The 15,999-nt window shown below is 43.1% G+C and overlaps 1 protein-coding gene across 1 annotated transcript in view; it reads right to left on the bottom strand.

The window, feature by feature from the left end:
* Positions 1-15,999, bottom strand: part of capn7 (calpain 7) — a 100,310-nt gene extending 84,311 nt beyond the window's left edge. Inside the window, exons 1-5 of the mRNA XM_083640341.1 lie at positions 15,797-15,999; positions 13,039-13,147; positions 8,433-8,590; positions 8,059-8,126; positions 6,614-6,832 (exon numbers count right to left, since the gene is read on the bottom strand). Of these exons, the coding sequence (XP_083496467.1) occupies positions 6,614-6,832; positions 8,059-8,126; positions 8,433-8,590; positions 13,039-13,147; positions 15,797-15,898 (656 nt within the window). The 5' untranslated portion in view covers positions 15,899-15,999. The remainder of the gene's footprint in view (positions 1-6,613; positions 6,833-8,058; positions 8,127-8,432; positions 8,591-13,038; positions 13,148-15,796) is intronic.

Consider the following 15,999-nt stretch of genomic DNA (forward strand, 5'->3'; position numbering starts at 1 on the left):
AGGGCCTACCGATGAACGTGGTACAGACCATACAGAGCGCTAGAGCTAGCTCCACTCGTGCACAGTATACTCACAAGTGGCAGTCCTTCGCGCGCTGGTGTGCGGAAAAGGACCTGGATCCAGTGTATTATGGCATACAGTGCATTCTCTGCTTCCTCCAAGGCCTGTACGAAGCGGGCCAGTCGCCACAGTCCCTCAAAGTATACTTGGCCGCAATCTCTGCCTGCCACATGGAGACTGAGGGCAAGACAGTGGGAAGCCTGTCTTTGGTTTCTCGCTTTATGAAGGGCGTCCGCAAGCTTCGCCCCCATACGAGGAGCGTCTTCCCTAAATGGGACTTGGTTACGGTGTTGGAGAGTCTCTCGGGACCTCCCTTCGAACCGATTGACACAATCAGTCTGAAACACTTTTCGCTGAAGACGGCATTGCTGCTAGCTTTGTCTTCCGGCAAAGAGAGTTGGTGACTTGATTGCCCTGTCGGTGCAACAGTCATGCATGGTGTTCTCTGATGATGAGCGCAGGGTCACGCTTCGCCCCAACCCCGCTTACCAGCCCAAGAACATTAGGGCCGGGTTCAGGTCTATGACCATAGATCTGGTAGCGTTTAACCCTCCTTAGTCAGATCCAATGGAGGAGAGGAGACTCCAGGCGCTTTGCCCCGTACGGGCGCTTCTAGCCTATGTGAATATGACGCGCACATTGCACACTTCTAACCAGCTCTTGGTATGCCATGGAGCTCAGGCTTTAGGTAAGCCTCTGTCCAAGGAGCGCTTGTCGCATTGGATAGTTGAGGCCACTAACCTACTCTGCCGTTGGGAAGATTCCACCGGAGGGCATTAAAGCTCACTCTATGCGGGGTGTTGCTTCATCTTGGACGCGATTGCGTGGTGTATCGGTAGAGGACATGTGTGCTGCGGCATCATGGTCAACCCACGACACCTTCGTGAGGTATTATAGCTTGGACGTGGTAGGCACAACGTTCGCTCACACCGTCTTATCTTCTTCCCGTGCGCTATGCCATGACGGCCCTTTTTCGTCCGAAGGTCGCATCGCGGTGCTTCGTTGCAGCAAGGACGGTTGTAGGTAGCATTAGTGAGAGCTTGAGCTGAAGCGAAGTAAACAGTAAACGTCTCCTAAACACATGCAGAGAGAGAGAGAGAGAGAGAGAGAGAGAGAGAGAGAGAGAGAGAGAGAGAGAGAGAGAGAGAGAGAGAGAGGAGCGCATGGCCTGAAACCCGACACCTTGCTAATCTCACAGCGTTCAGCGCGCACTGATCAAAAGGTAGTTTTTACCGTGTCCTAAAGATGCAGACATGAAGCGGTCTAATTGACGATTGAAAAGTAACAATTAACGTTAGTCTTTACTGTCCAACACATCGCAGTTCGGAGAAATTGTTTCAGAACGGGACAGAGACGGATTGTTTGTAGACTGTATTCATTGACACTTTCAAGGCCGGTGTGAAAGCGGCTACTGACAGCTGCGTGCGACTCGTCTTCATAATGTGGAGCCCAGCGAGACACACAGAGAGCAGAGCCCTCGTCGCGTGTGTGAAGAGAGAGGAATAAGGGGTGAGACCAAAAGCAGGTAAACCACTGTGGGATTAGTGAGAATATTGCTAAAAGGAGAAGATACTGTGATGCTGCGCACTTTGTCAGTGCGCCCTGCAGCCTGGGCTGTCGTCCGCTCAAACACTACTTCACCGGGCAGCTGCGTGTCAATTGACGTGCCTATAATATGCAATGCGTGCAGCTCTAAAGTATAGCCTATCGGAGGAATGTTTTTGTTTAGATGGCTGGAGGCTTCAACTTGTTTTTTTCTGCTTGTAGATGTAAAAAATAAACGCTTTCTAATGAAAAAAATCAAGCATTTGTTGTGGTAATTGTTTAATGGGGCACAGACAGTCAAATAGCGCATTTTAATCTTCTCGGTTAACCGACAGTTGTCGGCTAATGAGTGTCGGTTGTCGGTCAAGAAAAATTATGATTTTCGACATCCCTATGATGTACTACCAGCTCCTCAGTCCAATATTGAAATGGTGAGATGCCGCTGCAAAGGAGATTGTTCAACACAAAGATGCTCCTGTAGGAAGAGAAACTTACAATGCACTGACCTTTGCCTTTGCAGTACACAATGTGAGAACGATGACGACTCAAGATCTGAAAACCGGGATTCAGATGGCAGTGATGCTGAAGATCTTGAATTAGATGGGTTTTTAACTAACTTAGTTATAATTGCAAATTATGAATTTCAATATGCCTTGACGTACAGAGATCTTTGTTACAATCCATTTGTTATGGATGCTTGAATTCAAATTATAAATATATTTACTTTATATTATATCCAATTGATTTTCCTTCCCTTTTTCCTTAAAGTGTTTTGAACATTTGTCGTTTTTAAAATCCAAAATGGAATTGACTAAAGCCAAAATATAGATGTCCATTTCAGCCTAATCATATAATTTATGCTAATTGTGCTAATGAACAAAGGTTGCATGATTTAGTTATGGCAAGACATTAATTTCTAGACATCAAAACATAGACTCTAAGATAATCGTTCTAAGTTGCCCAAAACAGAAGATTTCCTGATTGTTACCTTTTTTTAACCAAATTTATACTAATTATGCTAATTAGGAAAGGTTGCATGACTGCACTATGGTAATAGATGAATTCCTGCACATAACAAACATACTCTTAGATCATCTTTCTAAGTTAACTGGAAGCAAAGTTATAGCCATTTTCCAGTTTTCGGCAATTAATTGGCTCATTATGCGAATTACTCAAATTTCTCAACATGCAACTCTTAGCAACCAAGTTCAATTTCATCCACTAGGCCTATAGATGACATTCCATTCATAAAAGCTCATAGGAAACTACATTGCTGGGTCATATAGGGATTTCCAGTGCAGGTGTTTAATTTTGGTGGTCGCCATTTTGAAACGCCAAGATGGCCACCATAGTGACTTTGAAAAAAATGGCAACATTGGTTTTGGGTTTCGTCACACTCTAAGCTTTCCAAAAATGTATAGTTTACAAACTCTCCAAAAATTTTGAACGAAAATACATAAGGACCTGGACTACTACTTCATACTGCATACTGACCCCTATCTATTATTCTGACTGGCACCCATACTAAATATGAATCATTGACAGTACATAATATGGACCACCTTAGCTATATGTTTTTGACACAGCAAAATGAAGCTCACTTCCCGATATTGTTTGATTTCGTTTGATTGGATGAATGGATTTTCCTGTTGCATTGTGGGAAATCTGTTCAAACCTGGAGCCGGGAAAACAGGAAAGAGCGTGAGCGTGGACGGGACTCGGGGAAGAGTTTCCGGTTTCCTCCGCCACGGCATCCATCTTGTTCATGTTATTTTCCCTGCTAGCCGTTAGCTTGGCTAACAAATGTTGTTAACGTTAGTTGCTATTGCTAGCCTTGCTCCATTGCTGTCACAGTGAATACAATAGCCCGAAGAAAAACCAGAGTATTATTTCCTCCAGACCTCGCGCTGCGTCACCAGCCTGCCGCTTGCATCTTCCACAAAATCGAGGTAATCTTATTTTCTAACGTAACGCTAATTGCATAGCATGACATTAACGCTAGCTACATGTCCATTTGTCATTACAGGAGGACGTTAGACTAGAGTAGCATAAGTTAACGTTATACAACGTTAAACAGTATTGCATGCTGCACAGATTCGGACGTAGACAGAAAACAAACGCAGTTCTGTTTACCTAGTAGGCATGGGTCGATTTCCGGTTTTACCGGTTCGGTTCGGTATACGAGCCCAAACCGGTTTGATCACGTGCAAACCGAAAAAACCTAAAAAAAAAAAAAAAAAAAAAAAATTTTTTTTTTTTTTTTTTAAGTTTTTTTTTTTTTTTTTTTTTTGCCAGTCCATTCTGATTGCACTATTGTTCGTATTAGCCTCTTCTCAAGTTGCACTAGTAGGCAAAAGTCTTATTTTGTTTATTATGTTGATGTTTGAAGAAAAGTTAAGCTGAATAGTTATGAGAAATAAAAACAGTGTGTTGTTGCAGTTAAAAGGTTCTGCTTATTTGTATTCAGTGTTCGTGCTGGTTGGCAGCATACCAGCTTAGAGGTGCATTATCGCCACCAACTGCAGCCGCTTTGATACGTTTTTTTGGGGAATATCGAACCGGTTTCAAAATGTTCAAACCGACCCATGCCTAGGCCCTATATTGTGTGAATTTGTGAGTTTTGAAGTTTATAAGGCAGCTCAGCTGTAAGCCAATCCATTCTGATTGCACTGCTTGTGTTTTTATTAGCCTTTTTCTCAAGTTGCACTATAGGCAGAAGTCTTATTTCATTTATTATTTTGATGTTTAGAAGAAAAGTTGAGCTGAATAGTTATGAGAAATAAATACAGGGTGTGTTTGTTACACAGGTGTCCTGCTTCTTTTTATTCAGTATCATTGCTGGTTGACAATACCAGCTTAGAGGTGTATTATCGCTATCAGGTGGACTGAAGTTGCACTACAGACAGTTATGGGCCACACTCGGGAGCCCTGCTTGGGGGGGGGGGGGGGGGAAAAAAAAAAAAAAATTTTTTTTTTTTTTTTTTTTTTTAATTAAAAAAAAAAATCGGTATACCGGTTCGATCCGGTTTAGACAGCAATATCGAACCGGTTTTAAAATTTTCAAACCGACCCAGCCCTATTACCTAGGTTACCTCTTTGAGATGAGGCAGACTCAAAGCATACTCATATGATCTACCAGCTAATAGCGTTATATATCTAGCTAACGTTAGATGAGGGGGAACAAGCTGGGGGTTCAACTCCTCTGGATAGTTATCCACCTCTGCATTTACAGTATTTACCAATCGCACGTAGTGTTGGGTAAGCAAACGTTAACGTTATACAGTGATTAACAGTGTCTAATTCGTTTCTTCCAGGGGGTAGCTGCTGTCCAGTACCAGATGGGACACAACAGAGGATCATGATTTGAAGATCAAAGCTATAATATTCTGTTCTCCTGAGATTAACTATACACGTTACTGCTGATCAGTTGTTTCAACATAGGAAATTGCAATAACACACAAGCCAAATGCTGACATGAGAGGTTTGCTTTGAACAATTGTAGCTATCTGCCAGTGACCGGAGAATATTGTTATATTTGCTTGTTTTAATGCTTTTGTCAATAAACATTGTCAACAAAGATAGCCTTGTTGTATATTATCATGTATACGATTGTTGATGTCGAGTGAACACAAACCAAGGATTGGACGACGGAGAAACTTAACCGACCAGCAGTCTGAGTCTGCTTCAATCAACGAATGCTTTATATTTATTGAAATGAAATATGGTGATATCTGGTGGTCTGAAATTACTCTCTCTAGCTAGGCTAACTGGCTCATATTATGTCATATTATTGTAACATCTGAATCAGCGTTTCATAACTTTATAATAGCCTAACGTTACTGTATAGCCTGGACGACGTTAGCTAATGCTACCCATCCCTCCATTGGTGTATGCTGCCTTTAGCTTGTGGTATTATGGTACAGTAATATTGTCTAGCTGTCTAGCTAGACAGACAAGTTTATCTGAATTCAGGGTGACAAGATCCCTGCTGCTAGCTCATCTGCCTTTCTGTGTCACAGAGTATCTAGCATGTTTACAGTATCTTAACAGACTGCATTGCTACACCATGCAAATATATTTCGATATAATTCAAACAGTTCCTTTCCTATACCATGGTGGGCTGGACTGTATGTATTGCTGTGAAAAAGTTACATTTGATTGTTTCAAGTGTTACACGTTATATTTTTAACAGCTTTGCGGAATTACCTCAACACAATTGTGTATCAGCTTTAAATGTCCAATATATACAGCGTTACACAAACGACCAGCAGCATTCAAATGTGCAAAAACGTTATATTTATTGAAATGTGGTGATCATGTCACAAGTCACATTACATAACGATATAGCGTTAGGTGTTCTTTTGATCAACAGACCTCGGGGGCTCTATACTGTTGCTAGCTAGCTAGCCGCAGATCAGCTCTGAAGCCCCAACTTCAGAGCTGCCCGTCCACTAAAACCCGATTTCGATATAGCGTTTTAGGTGTTCTTTTGATCAACATACCTCATCACGGGGATCTATACTGTTACGTGTGTCTACTAACATCATTAAAATAGCATAAGGGTAACGCTGTTTCTGTTATTTTACTTTTATCTCTGGCTACGTTGCTAGCTAGCTAGCTAGCCTGCCTTGGCAACTGGTTGGGATCATCTGATTTCCTGTGGCTGGTGTAAATCAAAGAAAATCCCGCCCCCAAAGTTATAATTTTTATCGGCTCTTTTACTCGAAATGGGACCATAATTTAGAAAACGGAGCCCAGGGGAGCATGAAAAAGACTTGAAATTGTTTATTCAGACCATAAGCTCATTCGGAAAATGTTTATTTAAGACACAGAACGAGAGAGAAGTCGGCTCATTTTTACATTGGAGCCAATGTACGTGTCGTCACTTCCGGACCTGACGTGCGCCCCCCTGCGGACTTTTCGAATTAATGGAATTTCACGACTGGCTTCATACATTCCCTAATTCTGTTGCCCACTGATATGAATGGACAAACCCCTATGAGCTCACCTAAGCACCTCGATCTCCTCCGATGTGTAGCGCTGGCCCTGGGGCTCGCTGGACTGGACCGGCCGGACCGGCTGGGGGCGGTCGTGGAGGGAGAAGTCCGGGCCGAGAGGGAAGAACTGGCGGACCAGGCCCCCGGGAGGGGCACTGCCGCTGGGCTTGGTCCTGTCCTGAGGCTGGGCTGGAGTCGATCTGGACTGAGATTCTTTAAGACCCTCCGCCCTGTCGTAACATAACAGAGGTGGTTGTTGAATGTTGATTTCAGTCTGGGATATCAGGCAACTGAAAAACCACTGTTTTCAGAAAAACTAAACTGCTCAAACACATAAATGATAAGAAATGTAACATCTAGTAAGAATCGCGAGGAGCTGAATTGAGCTGAAAGGAGAAATAAACACACACTGGAAACTGGAGGCTTGACTGCAACAAAGCTAAATCAAATCATCTATTTTATTTAAAAGAACAAACAAACCCTACTGTACATTGTGTTGGATTACCCCAATCTCAACAAAACACTGGATTACCTCAATCTCAACAAAACAACAAATATTTTAGAAATATTCCATTTGTCAGCTTATATTCAAAACCTATGTAAAAATGACACCTTCCTAAATTAATGATGACCTGGTGAGTCATGTGACAGGTGAGGGGGTATATAAGATGGCGTCTGTATGTGTTTTATGTCTGAAGAAGAGCGTAAGCTTGAAACGTAACACAAGGAATAAATACTAGGGGTGCACCGATCATGTTTTTTGCCCCCGATCACCGATTGCCTATGGGAAATATCTGCCCAACCGATCATCGACCGATCACCGATTACCGATCACCGATCACCGATATATAAACTCCTCAAAAAAAGTTTGGAAACGTTATTTTAGGTCGATTATTTTTTCCCTTTAATAATACCAATTGGCATTGTATTTTATATCGTTGGAAAGCCTGATTAGTGATAGGGCTTTTTTTTTTTTTTTTTATATATATATATAAAAAAATATCGGCAATCAGCCGAAATATCGGAAATCAGCCGATCGCATATTTGAGGTCAAAATCGGCCGATACAGATTGCTTGCCGATCGATCGGTGCACCCCTAATAAATACAAAAGCAAATGGGAGCTACAGTGTGCGGCCTTTCTTTGTTTATTTCACTGCAGTTTTTATTAGGTCCAGCACCTGCCTTTCAAACTGGTTGGGATGTGCGTATCTTTTTTCACTGTTATATTACCTTCCTAAATTACACACACCTTGTGTGGGCAGGCACTAGTTCATACCACATTTATACTTTAGGCATTTAGCTTCCTCAGATCATGGGTGCAGTACACTTTCAGCAGCTAAGCAAAACACAATAACCACATGGAGTTAATAGCGAGAATAAACTGCAGCAAGTCAAAACAGACTTAGAGTACTCAGCCCATCCAGGTGACAGATCTTAACCGTCAGAAAATCTTACCGGTCCAAGGCCTGGCGAGCGAGCTGCTTCAGCTTGGCCTGAAGCGCCTGGTCCGACGTCTCGTTGGACTGTTGGAAACACAGAGCAAGAAACTTTTTAAGACCTTTTTAATGACACATAGAATTAATCAATAATAGGTCCGGTCATCATGAATGAATGAGAGAGTGATGCATCCAGCCAGAGATAGAGTGTGGAGAGTGTGAGAGAATGAAAGAGAGAGAGAGAGAGAGAGACAGGCAGAGAAACAGAGAGAGAGACAGACAGACAGAGAGAGTGAGAGAGACGGATAGACAGACAGAGAGAGAGACAGAGAGAGAGACAGAGAGCGAGAGAGAGAGACAGAGGGTGAGAGAGAGGCAGAGAAAGAGACCGACTGTCTGGATGCACAGCTCCACAGCCTGTGTGTAGAGCTCGATGGCTTCGTCTCCGTTGCCCTTCTCGTCCTCCTGGAAGGCCTGTGTGACCAGGAAGTGAGCGCGCTCCAGGTCCACCTGCTGCCGTGACTTCAGCGGGTCACTCCTCTGCGCCTGGACTGGGGTTAAAGGTCAACCACAGGTTAAAGAGGTTAAACAATATGACAGGTGGGTGGTTCCACAGTATAAGACAAGTGACATGTAAACACTATGGCCCCTATCGTTGCATCAGCCTATAAACTGCGCTGAGCGCCCAGCGCAGCGCAGATCAGTGGGCGTGGACCAGCCCACTCGATATCTTGGTGTTGGCGCTACACGCAGCCTTTAAGCATTACAACCACGCCTTTGAAGCGTAAAATTATGCACTATCTGCTCATTGGGTAAATGCAGTAAACGAATCACATGCTTCACTTTTCAGCTCCAATTCCACGGAGCGATCCAGTCCGGCTTCAGAAAAGCCGAGGGCTCTGATCTCCCCCCCTTCCTTTTATCCCCTCTTGTCCGTCTCCATATATAGGCTATTATTCCATATTATTCTCAAATCAATCTAACTGCAGTTTAAATACTGCAAGCATGTAAATACGCTACACTATAGCAAGATCAAAGTGAAAAGAATGTTCTAAACGCATCAGCTAGAAAAATATAGCCTATCCCTATGATGAGATTAGATTGGTGAAAGTTTGTCCAGAATGATATCGTTTTGCTACCTTTTCTTCTCCCCTGCCGCACAGGTAGGATGATGCACATAAATATAGCCTACATTATGTAAAGTCATTGCATAAATGTGTTTTTATTGTAAAACTAAAATGTGAAGTAGAGCCAATTTATTGGAGCGGACATCACAGTAGGACATGACAGTAGAACCGCGTTACACTGTCACTCATCTAAATCACGTTAAATCTACAAGGGATATATATAGCCCCAATATGACATATATGTTTCACATAGGGTGGTGTTTTCATTTCGATGTTTTATTTGGTCCAATATTGAAATGTTCTACAATTGCAGGTTGTGTTACCATTACACATTATTTAGATCTACCATTTGGTTGCTATTTATTAGCTAAATGAATTAGGCCAATGCATGCTGGGAGATTTCACATGCCAGGCAGTGAACTTACAACTTCTTTTTTCTATCAGACATGTGTTGTGTCTGTCTGAGCGAGGGAGTCAGAGAGAGAGAGTCGTATTGTGCCTGCCAGACTGATATGAGCAAGAGAGAGGGAGTGACACAATGAGCAAGAGAGAGGGAGTGACACAGAGAAGGGTGACAGAGGAGAGGCAGAGGAGAGGCAGAGGAGCGCTCCGCGCAACTGGCGCACTGAATAGGCCTGGTTTTCAAAAGCGCAAAGCGCTAAATTTACGCCAGGTGGGAAGATATCATTAGGCCGGTATTTAATGCCGAAACGCCTATTCTCGCCCATTCTGGGACTGCGCCACGCCCAGTTCGCCTAAAGCGCATTTGGGGGCCTAAAGCCATGTTGATATCTTCCCAAGGCAGGCGCAAGGCACGTTTTTTTGCATGTAAGGCCAGTTTTTGCGCCGAAGGCCTGTGGGAGAATAGGGCCCCATGTCTTTGGTTTGAATCAAAATACACACAAACAATTACTACCTGTACTACGATCATAAGAATACATTTTAGCTAAGGCTGGACGATCAATCAATATCACCATAAAGATCTTTTTTTCTGTATCAATATATATCACAATATGGTTCATGTATGCAAAATCATGTTAAATAATCAAATGAATGTTAATCTCATAGGAAACGGAGGGAGAAGGCACTGCTTAGTGGATCACATTAATGAGGATTGGCTCACTGGGAGTCACACCCACTGGCTGTCCAACAAAACAGGCACTCCCATGGTCTCTGTGGTTGCACTTGCACACGCACACGCCCACGCATGCACACACACACACACCTTGAGTGCGAGGAGAGTTGTCCCGTAAATCATGGAAAAAATGAGTGAGCAGGGAGGTGAGAAAGGGTTTCCTATTCAATAGCAGGCCCTCAGCATCATCTTAGCTTGTTAATCAGTAACAGTTCACCAGCACAGAATGTTACTTTGAAAAAAATGTAGGTGGAGAATGATCTCAAACAGGGTTTCCTCATTCCACACACCATAGAAATATCCACATATTTATAAAGGGCAGTGTTGGACTTAAGTTTGAAGAGGGCTTGTGACAAAATGGTTGCTGGTTCAAACATCCCTGTCTGGAATAATTACGCAGAGAAAGTGAATCCCTGTCTACAGGGAAAGTACTAACGTTTGTATTTACATGCATGTTTGTTTTATATTTATATCAGACAGACTTGACTAAGCAGCAGCATTTTTCTGCAACATCTTTGGACCCAAAACCCTGATCAAAACCAGTGTAAGGAGATGTTCTCCCATCCCACAAGGCACTTCAACTCCCTGTGGCAGCTGTGAATGTTTGTAACAGTGTGAGTGTAGCATGATCTGATGTAATAAATGTTCAATGACAACAAAGTAGGACTGTGCAGAATTATGTTGAGACACAAATATTTCTAGCAATGGCACAATGTAAACAACAATTTAAAAATGTAATTACAAAGTGGAAATAATATCATTTCGAGTGAGGGTTTGTGAAATTGTGATTGTCAAGACGTCTCATTTGTGATTACTGGAGCAGAATAAAATGGAGCTAATATCACAATACATTTTTCTGCCCCACTATGTGCATTGTCACATTGTTGTATTGCAATATATATTGAAGTTCAATAAATAGTGGCATCCCTAACAAGTACTGCAAATTATGTGTGACACATTTGAGTGCAAATTGACCACAGGAGTGACCAAAAAGGGCAACAGGGTGACCAACCTCCTGAGAGGGTGTCGCATAAGGCAGGTATGATTCCCAGTGTTTCTTATCGCAGTGTTAAAGCTGCATTCAGCGATGTTTTAAAATAAAAATATGTTATAAAATACATAATAGTCCTTTACAGGCATCGCGATTCAACCTTCCGCTTCCCAGAAAATGTCAACTTTTCTCTGATTGGATAAAAATTGGCGCCGACCTCAAACTATCCAATCAGAGAAAACTTTACATTTTCTGAGAAGATTCAAGATTCAAGATTCAAGATTTTTATTGTCACTCCATGGTACAAGTATCACGTGTGAAATTCTTGTGCTGTGGACTCCGTTTACGACATAGTACAAATAGGCAACAAGCAATGAGCAATAGGCAATAAGAAATAGGCATCAATAAGCAATACTAAGCAGCAATAGGCAATGAGGCAGAATAGCGATAAGACAAGTCAGTGGCATATTCATTGCACATAGGTGCACATGTTATGTGCATACGTTAGACATGTTCGGACATTTTAATTCGACGTATTTGACATACAGTGCAAATAGCATGTACCTTATTAAACATACAATTAAACATTAGGCATTGTGCATACGTTAGACGTGTTCAGACATTTTAAATTCGACGTAATTGACATACAGGTGCAAATAGCATGTACCTTGTTAGACATACAATTAAACATTAGGCATACATAATGGTAGCAGCTGCAGTACGGTACGGTACGACTACTACACTATTTGTGTATGTTAAGGAGTCTCGTGGCCTGCGGGAAGAAACTGTTCCTCAAGCGATTTGTGCGTGCTTTTGGAACCCTGTATCTCCTCCCTGAGGGTAGCAGGGAGAACAGGCTGTTGTGGGGATGGTTTGTGTCTTTGATGATCTTCAGGGACCTCCTGAGGCACCGCTGGTTATACAGTTCGTGCAGTTCTGGCAACTCGTCTCCTGTTACGTGCTGGGCCGCGCGCCTCACCCTCCGTAGCGCCCTGCGGTCCATGGTGGTACAGTTCCCGTACCAGGCGGTGAAGCAGCCAGTCAGCAGGCTTTCAATGGTGCCTCTGTAGAAGTCCCTGAGGATTTCTTTCCTTAGCCCAAACTTCTTCAGGCGCCTGAGTCCGTGTATTCGCTGTTGGGCCTTTTTGACAACAGTGGCGGTGTGGCCGGCCCAGGTCAGGTCCTGGTGGATGTTGACTCCCAGGTACTTGAAGCTGTCCACCCTTTCCACCACTGTGCCGTTGATGGTGATTGGGGGGTGTGTGCCCCCCCCTCTCCTGTAGTCCACAATGATCTCCTTGGTCTTGGAGACGTTCAGAGAGAGGTGGTTGTCCTGGCACATCTTGAGAAACGGAACGTTTTTGTCTTGAGAAACGGAAGGTCGAATTGCGATGCCATGAAAGGACGATATGTATTTTTTCACCCCGAATCCAACGCCGCTATGCATGAGTGTCTATGAGTTACGGTTGCGGAGATAACTCCGCCCTGCCTGCAGGACTACAGGAGAGAGATAGACAGCGGGGGGTTGGGGGTTCAAAGTTACTGACCAAACACTCTATTTCAGTGATTGCTGTCAGAATATAGAGCCATTTAACACTTATTTTAACACAAACACATCGCTGAATGCAGCTTTAAGATGGTGACTGTTACCTGCTCAATCACTGTCAGTAACATGCCAGCCAGCTAAATGCGGGAAAAGTCAAATGAAATTAGATCGCATTTGTGTCTCCTGTAAGATGGACTTACCAGCATTGTGGAGGGCTTGGACACGATCCAGGTATTCATTCACTTTGTCCTGGATTCCCTCCAGCTTGGACCCAGCCATGCCAGCATAGATCAGGGCCTGGGCCGCCTCCTGCACCACAGAGTCCCAGAGGAAGCAGTGGTTGAATGTGACATACCGGTAATTAAATTATAATCAATAAGGTAACGTTAACAGTTAACTATTTCTGGCAAAACGGTATTCTACTTGATTTGAAAACTCTGCAGGCAAGATGGCCGCCTATAGTCCCTTGTACCCTGACAGAATTCCTAGTCCATAAACTAACATAACTTGGCCAATAAGTATGTAACATACAAAATAAAACAAACAGTAATGTCTTAATTTGATGTAGAATGCAGAGGACATGTAACTGGTTCGTTAAACTCGCATTCCAGGAATATTGTATTTACCGCAATGCTCCACGTTAACATAGGTGGCTCGTGCCTCAGAGAGCCTCAGAGAACCCACTCGCTTAGCGCCAGAACACACTGATTTGGGGGCGAAAGACGCCAGGATTGGCCAACGCCAATGCCCAGAACTGTCAAATCAAATCATCGACAGACACACTATGACCCGCCTCCCAATCCCTCTTTCTTTTTTTTTGCATGACAGTGTATCAACGTGGCTATATTATAAATATAGCCACGTTATAAACAACTAATCAACACTGATGGGTCCGTATGGAAATTAGTATTGCCCGAAATGGTTAAAATGTATATAAATTTGATCATTCAGTGGCGTTTTACTGCCATGTAACATAACTAACTAGCCGCTAATATTAGCCACAGTAGGCGATTACCCATGATCCATTGCGCTGTTAAAGGGCTCGCGCTAAAAACGGGTCCATTGGAGTGAATGGAGATGTTGCAACTCTCCTATTATGGCTCTGGTGTGAACTACAGTATTGATCACATGAAATATGAAATATTTTTCACATGAGTGGGGAAGGCGGGAGTTAGCCGTGACGTAGGATGCAACCACATTTTGGGCATTTTGGAGGGCAAAAAAAGCAGGTTTGAACCCATAGAGGGCACTTATGCAGCTGAAAATGATAAAGATTGTAGAATATTATAAATTTGTTATATACATTTGTGTGTGTGTGTGTGTGTGTGTGTGTGTGGGTGTGTGTGTGTGTGTGTGTGTGTGTGTGTGTGTGTGTGTGTGTGTGTGTGTGTGTGTGTGTGTGTGTGTGTGTGTGTGTGTACAAACTCAAAGTGGCAAGCTATGGGAGGTCATTCAAGTTAACCGACTTGTGCAGGTGGAAGATAAAACCCAGGTTAGTTTAAGCTTTAAGATCTTAAATTAAAAATGAAACACGTCACAAGGGATTCGCACCACCAATCTCCCACATTGCGACCACCCAGTGTGCTGTATCGACTGAGCTATCCGATCACTTAAAATACATGGGGCGCCAGGCACATATAATGTATACTTCATCTCAATCTCTATCTTGTACACAACTTGTACATGATTGTACGGTACCACAGGCTAAACGATCATATGGGACAGGTGTATTTTATATCATGTGTACCAGGCTATTATATTAGGCAACAGACTAAAATGATGTTGACTGTGTGTGTGCGTCTATGTAGTCTGTAGGCTGTACGGCTTCAGAGGTTAACTTCATTTAACACCGGCAACTCACGGGGTACACAGAGCCTCATATACAGTCTGTTACAATAACATAGCGTGCCCAGAGCACCTCGCTCCACACTTGATGCAGTATTGCTTCGGATTCAATTCTGGCCATTCAGTCACACTCACAGCTAGCAACTAAGTACTTGCGCATGCGCGTTGCTGCAGGAATTCAATTACTTATTTTATAGTATTGCGCTAAATTATTAACCATAGTTGTGTCGTGGAAGCTTTTTGCTGGCAGCACATAGCCTATATCAGGGATACTCAACTTGCTTTGCCCAGGGGCCACTTTCAAGAAATGATAGAAGGCCCCCAGGGGCCAGTTAATAAACAAACAATATACATTTTTCTGTGGCGGATTGTAGGTTTTTGGGGTGTCAGCCAGAGTTTAGTCTGACAATGTTGTGCACACCAGATAGTTAGTTAGGTTAAGTTAGTACATACTACTTGCTTGATTTAGGCCTGGAGTGGACGATAATTCAATAGCCTGTTGTCTTTCAGTGGAATCATCGTGATGATATGAAGTTATTTTAATAGTGACATTTTTGCTGTCTAAATTGATGATGACAAGCAAATGTTACTTAAAAACTGATCAAATGAGGTATGGCAGGAATATTATTTGAAAATATAAGGTTTGTTTGACATCACCATTCAGTTCAATGAGATGAACACTGATTTTGCATACGTGAAACATATGATATTGATATTGAGAAGAATCCTTATGATTATATTGATTTCAACCCCATCGTCCAGGCCTATATACAGCCCTCTCTGGACAAAAATGCACGAGCCGCTACGGAGCTGGGACGGAGTAGACACGCAACGCAGCGGAGTAGGTGGGTTGACACAATGATTAGAGTGGAAACGTATCGGCTCCGAAGCCGTACCACAGCGCAGACGGACCGAACACGGACTCAGTGGAATGTGGCCGTTACTATTAACTGCCGCGGGGTTCCGCATTTCTGGGTGGCAAGTGACGTCACGCTGATTCGTCCTATATACTGTATAACAATATTCGATAAGTGATATGTTGACTGCAGAACTGGAAATGTCGCCGATTTTCATTTCAGAAATCTGCAATCACGTTAAGTTTCAGCCTCTTACCTTGTAATAAAAGACAGCTTCGTTGTACTTCCCATTCTGGTCATAGGTCACGGCCGTTTTGGCAAATTTGACAGCATCGAGCTCCAGCGCTGTGCAATCCATAACGGGCTAACTTGTTGACAGAGTGACAACAAGCTTAGCCAGCGAGGAGGCTAAGTTAGCTACGCTAGCATTAAGCGAACGTTCACCAAAAATTAAAACGT

The sequence above is a fragment of the Poromitra crassiceps genome (genome assembly GCF_964638095.1).
Source record: "Poromitra crassiceps genome assembly, chromosome: 1".
NCBI classification, from domain to species: Eukaryota; Metazoa; Chordata; class Actinopteri; order Beryciformes; family Melamphaidae; genus Poromitra; species Poromitra crassiceps.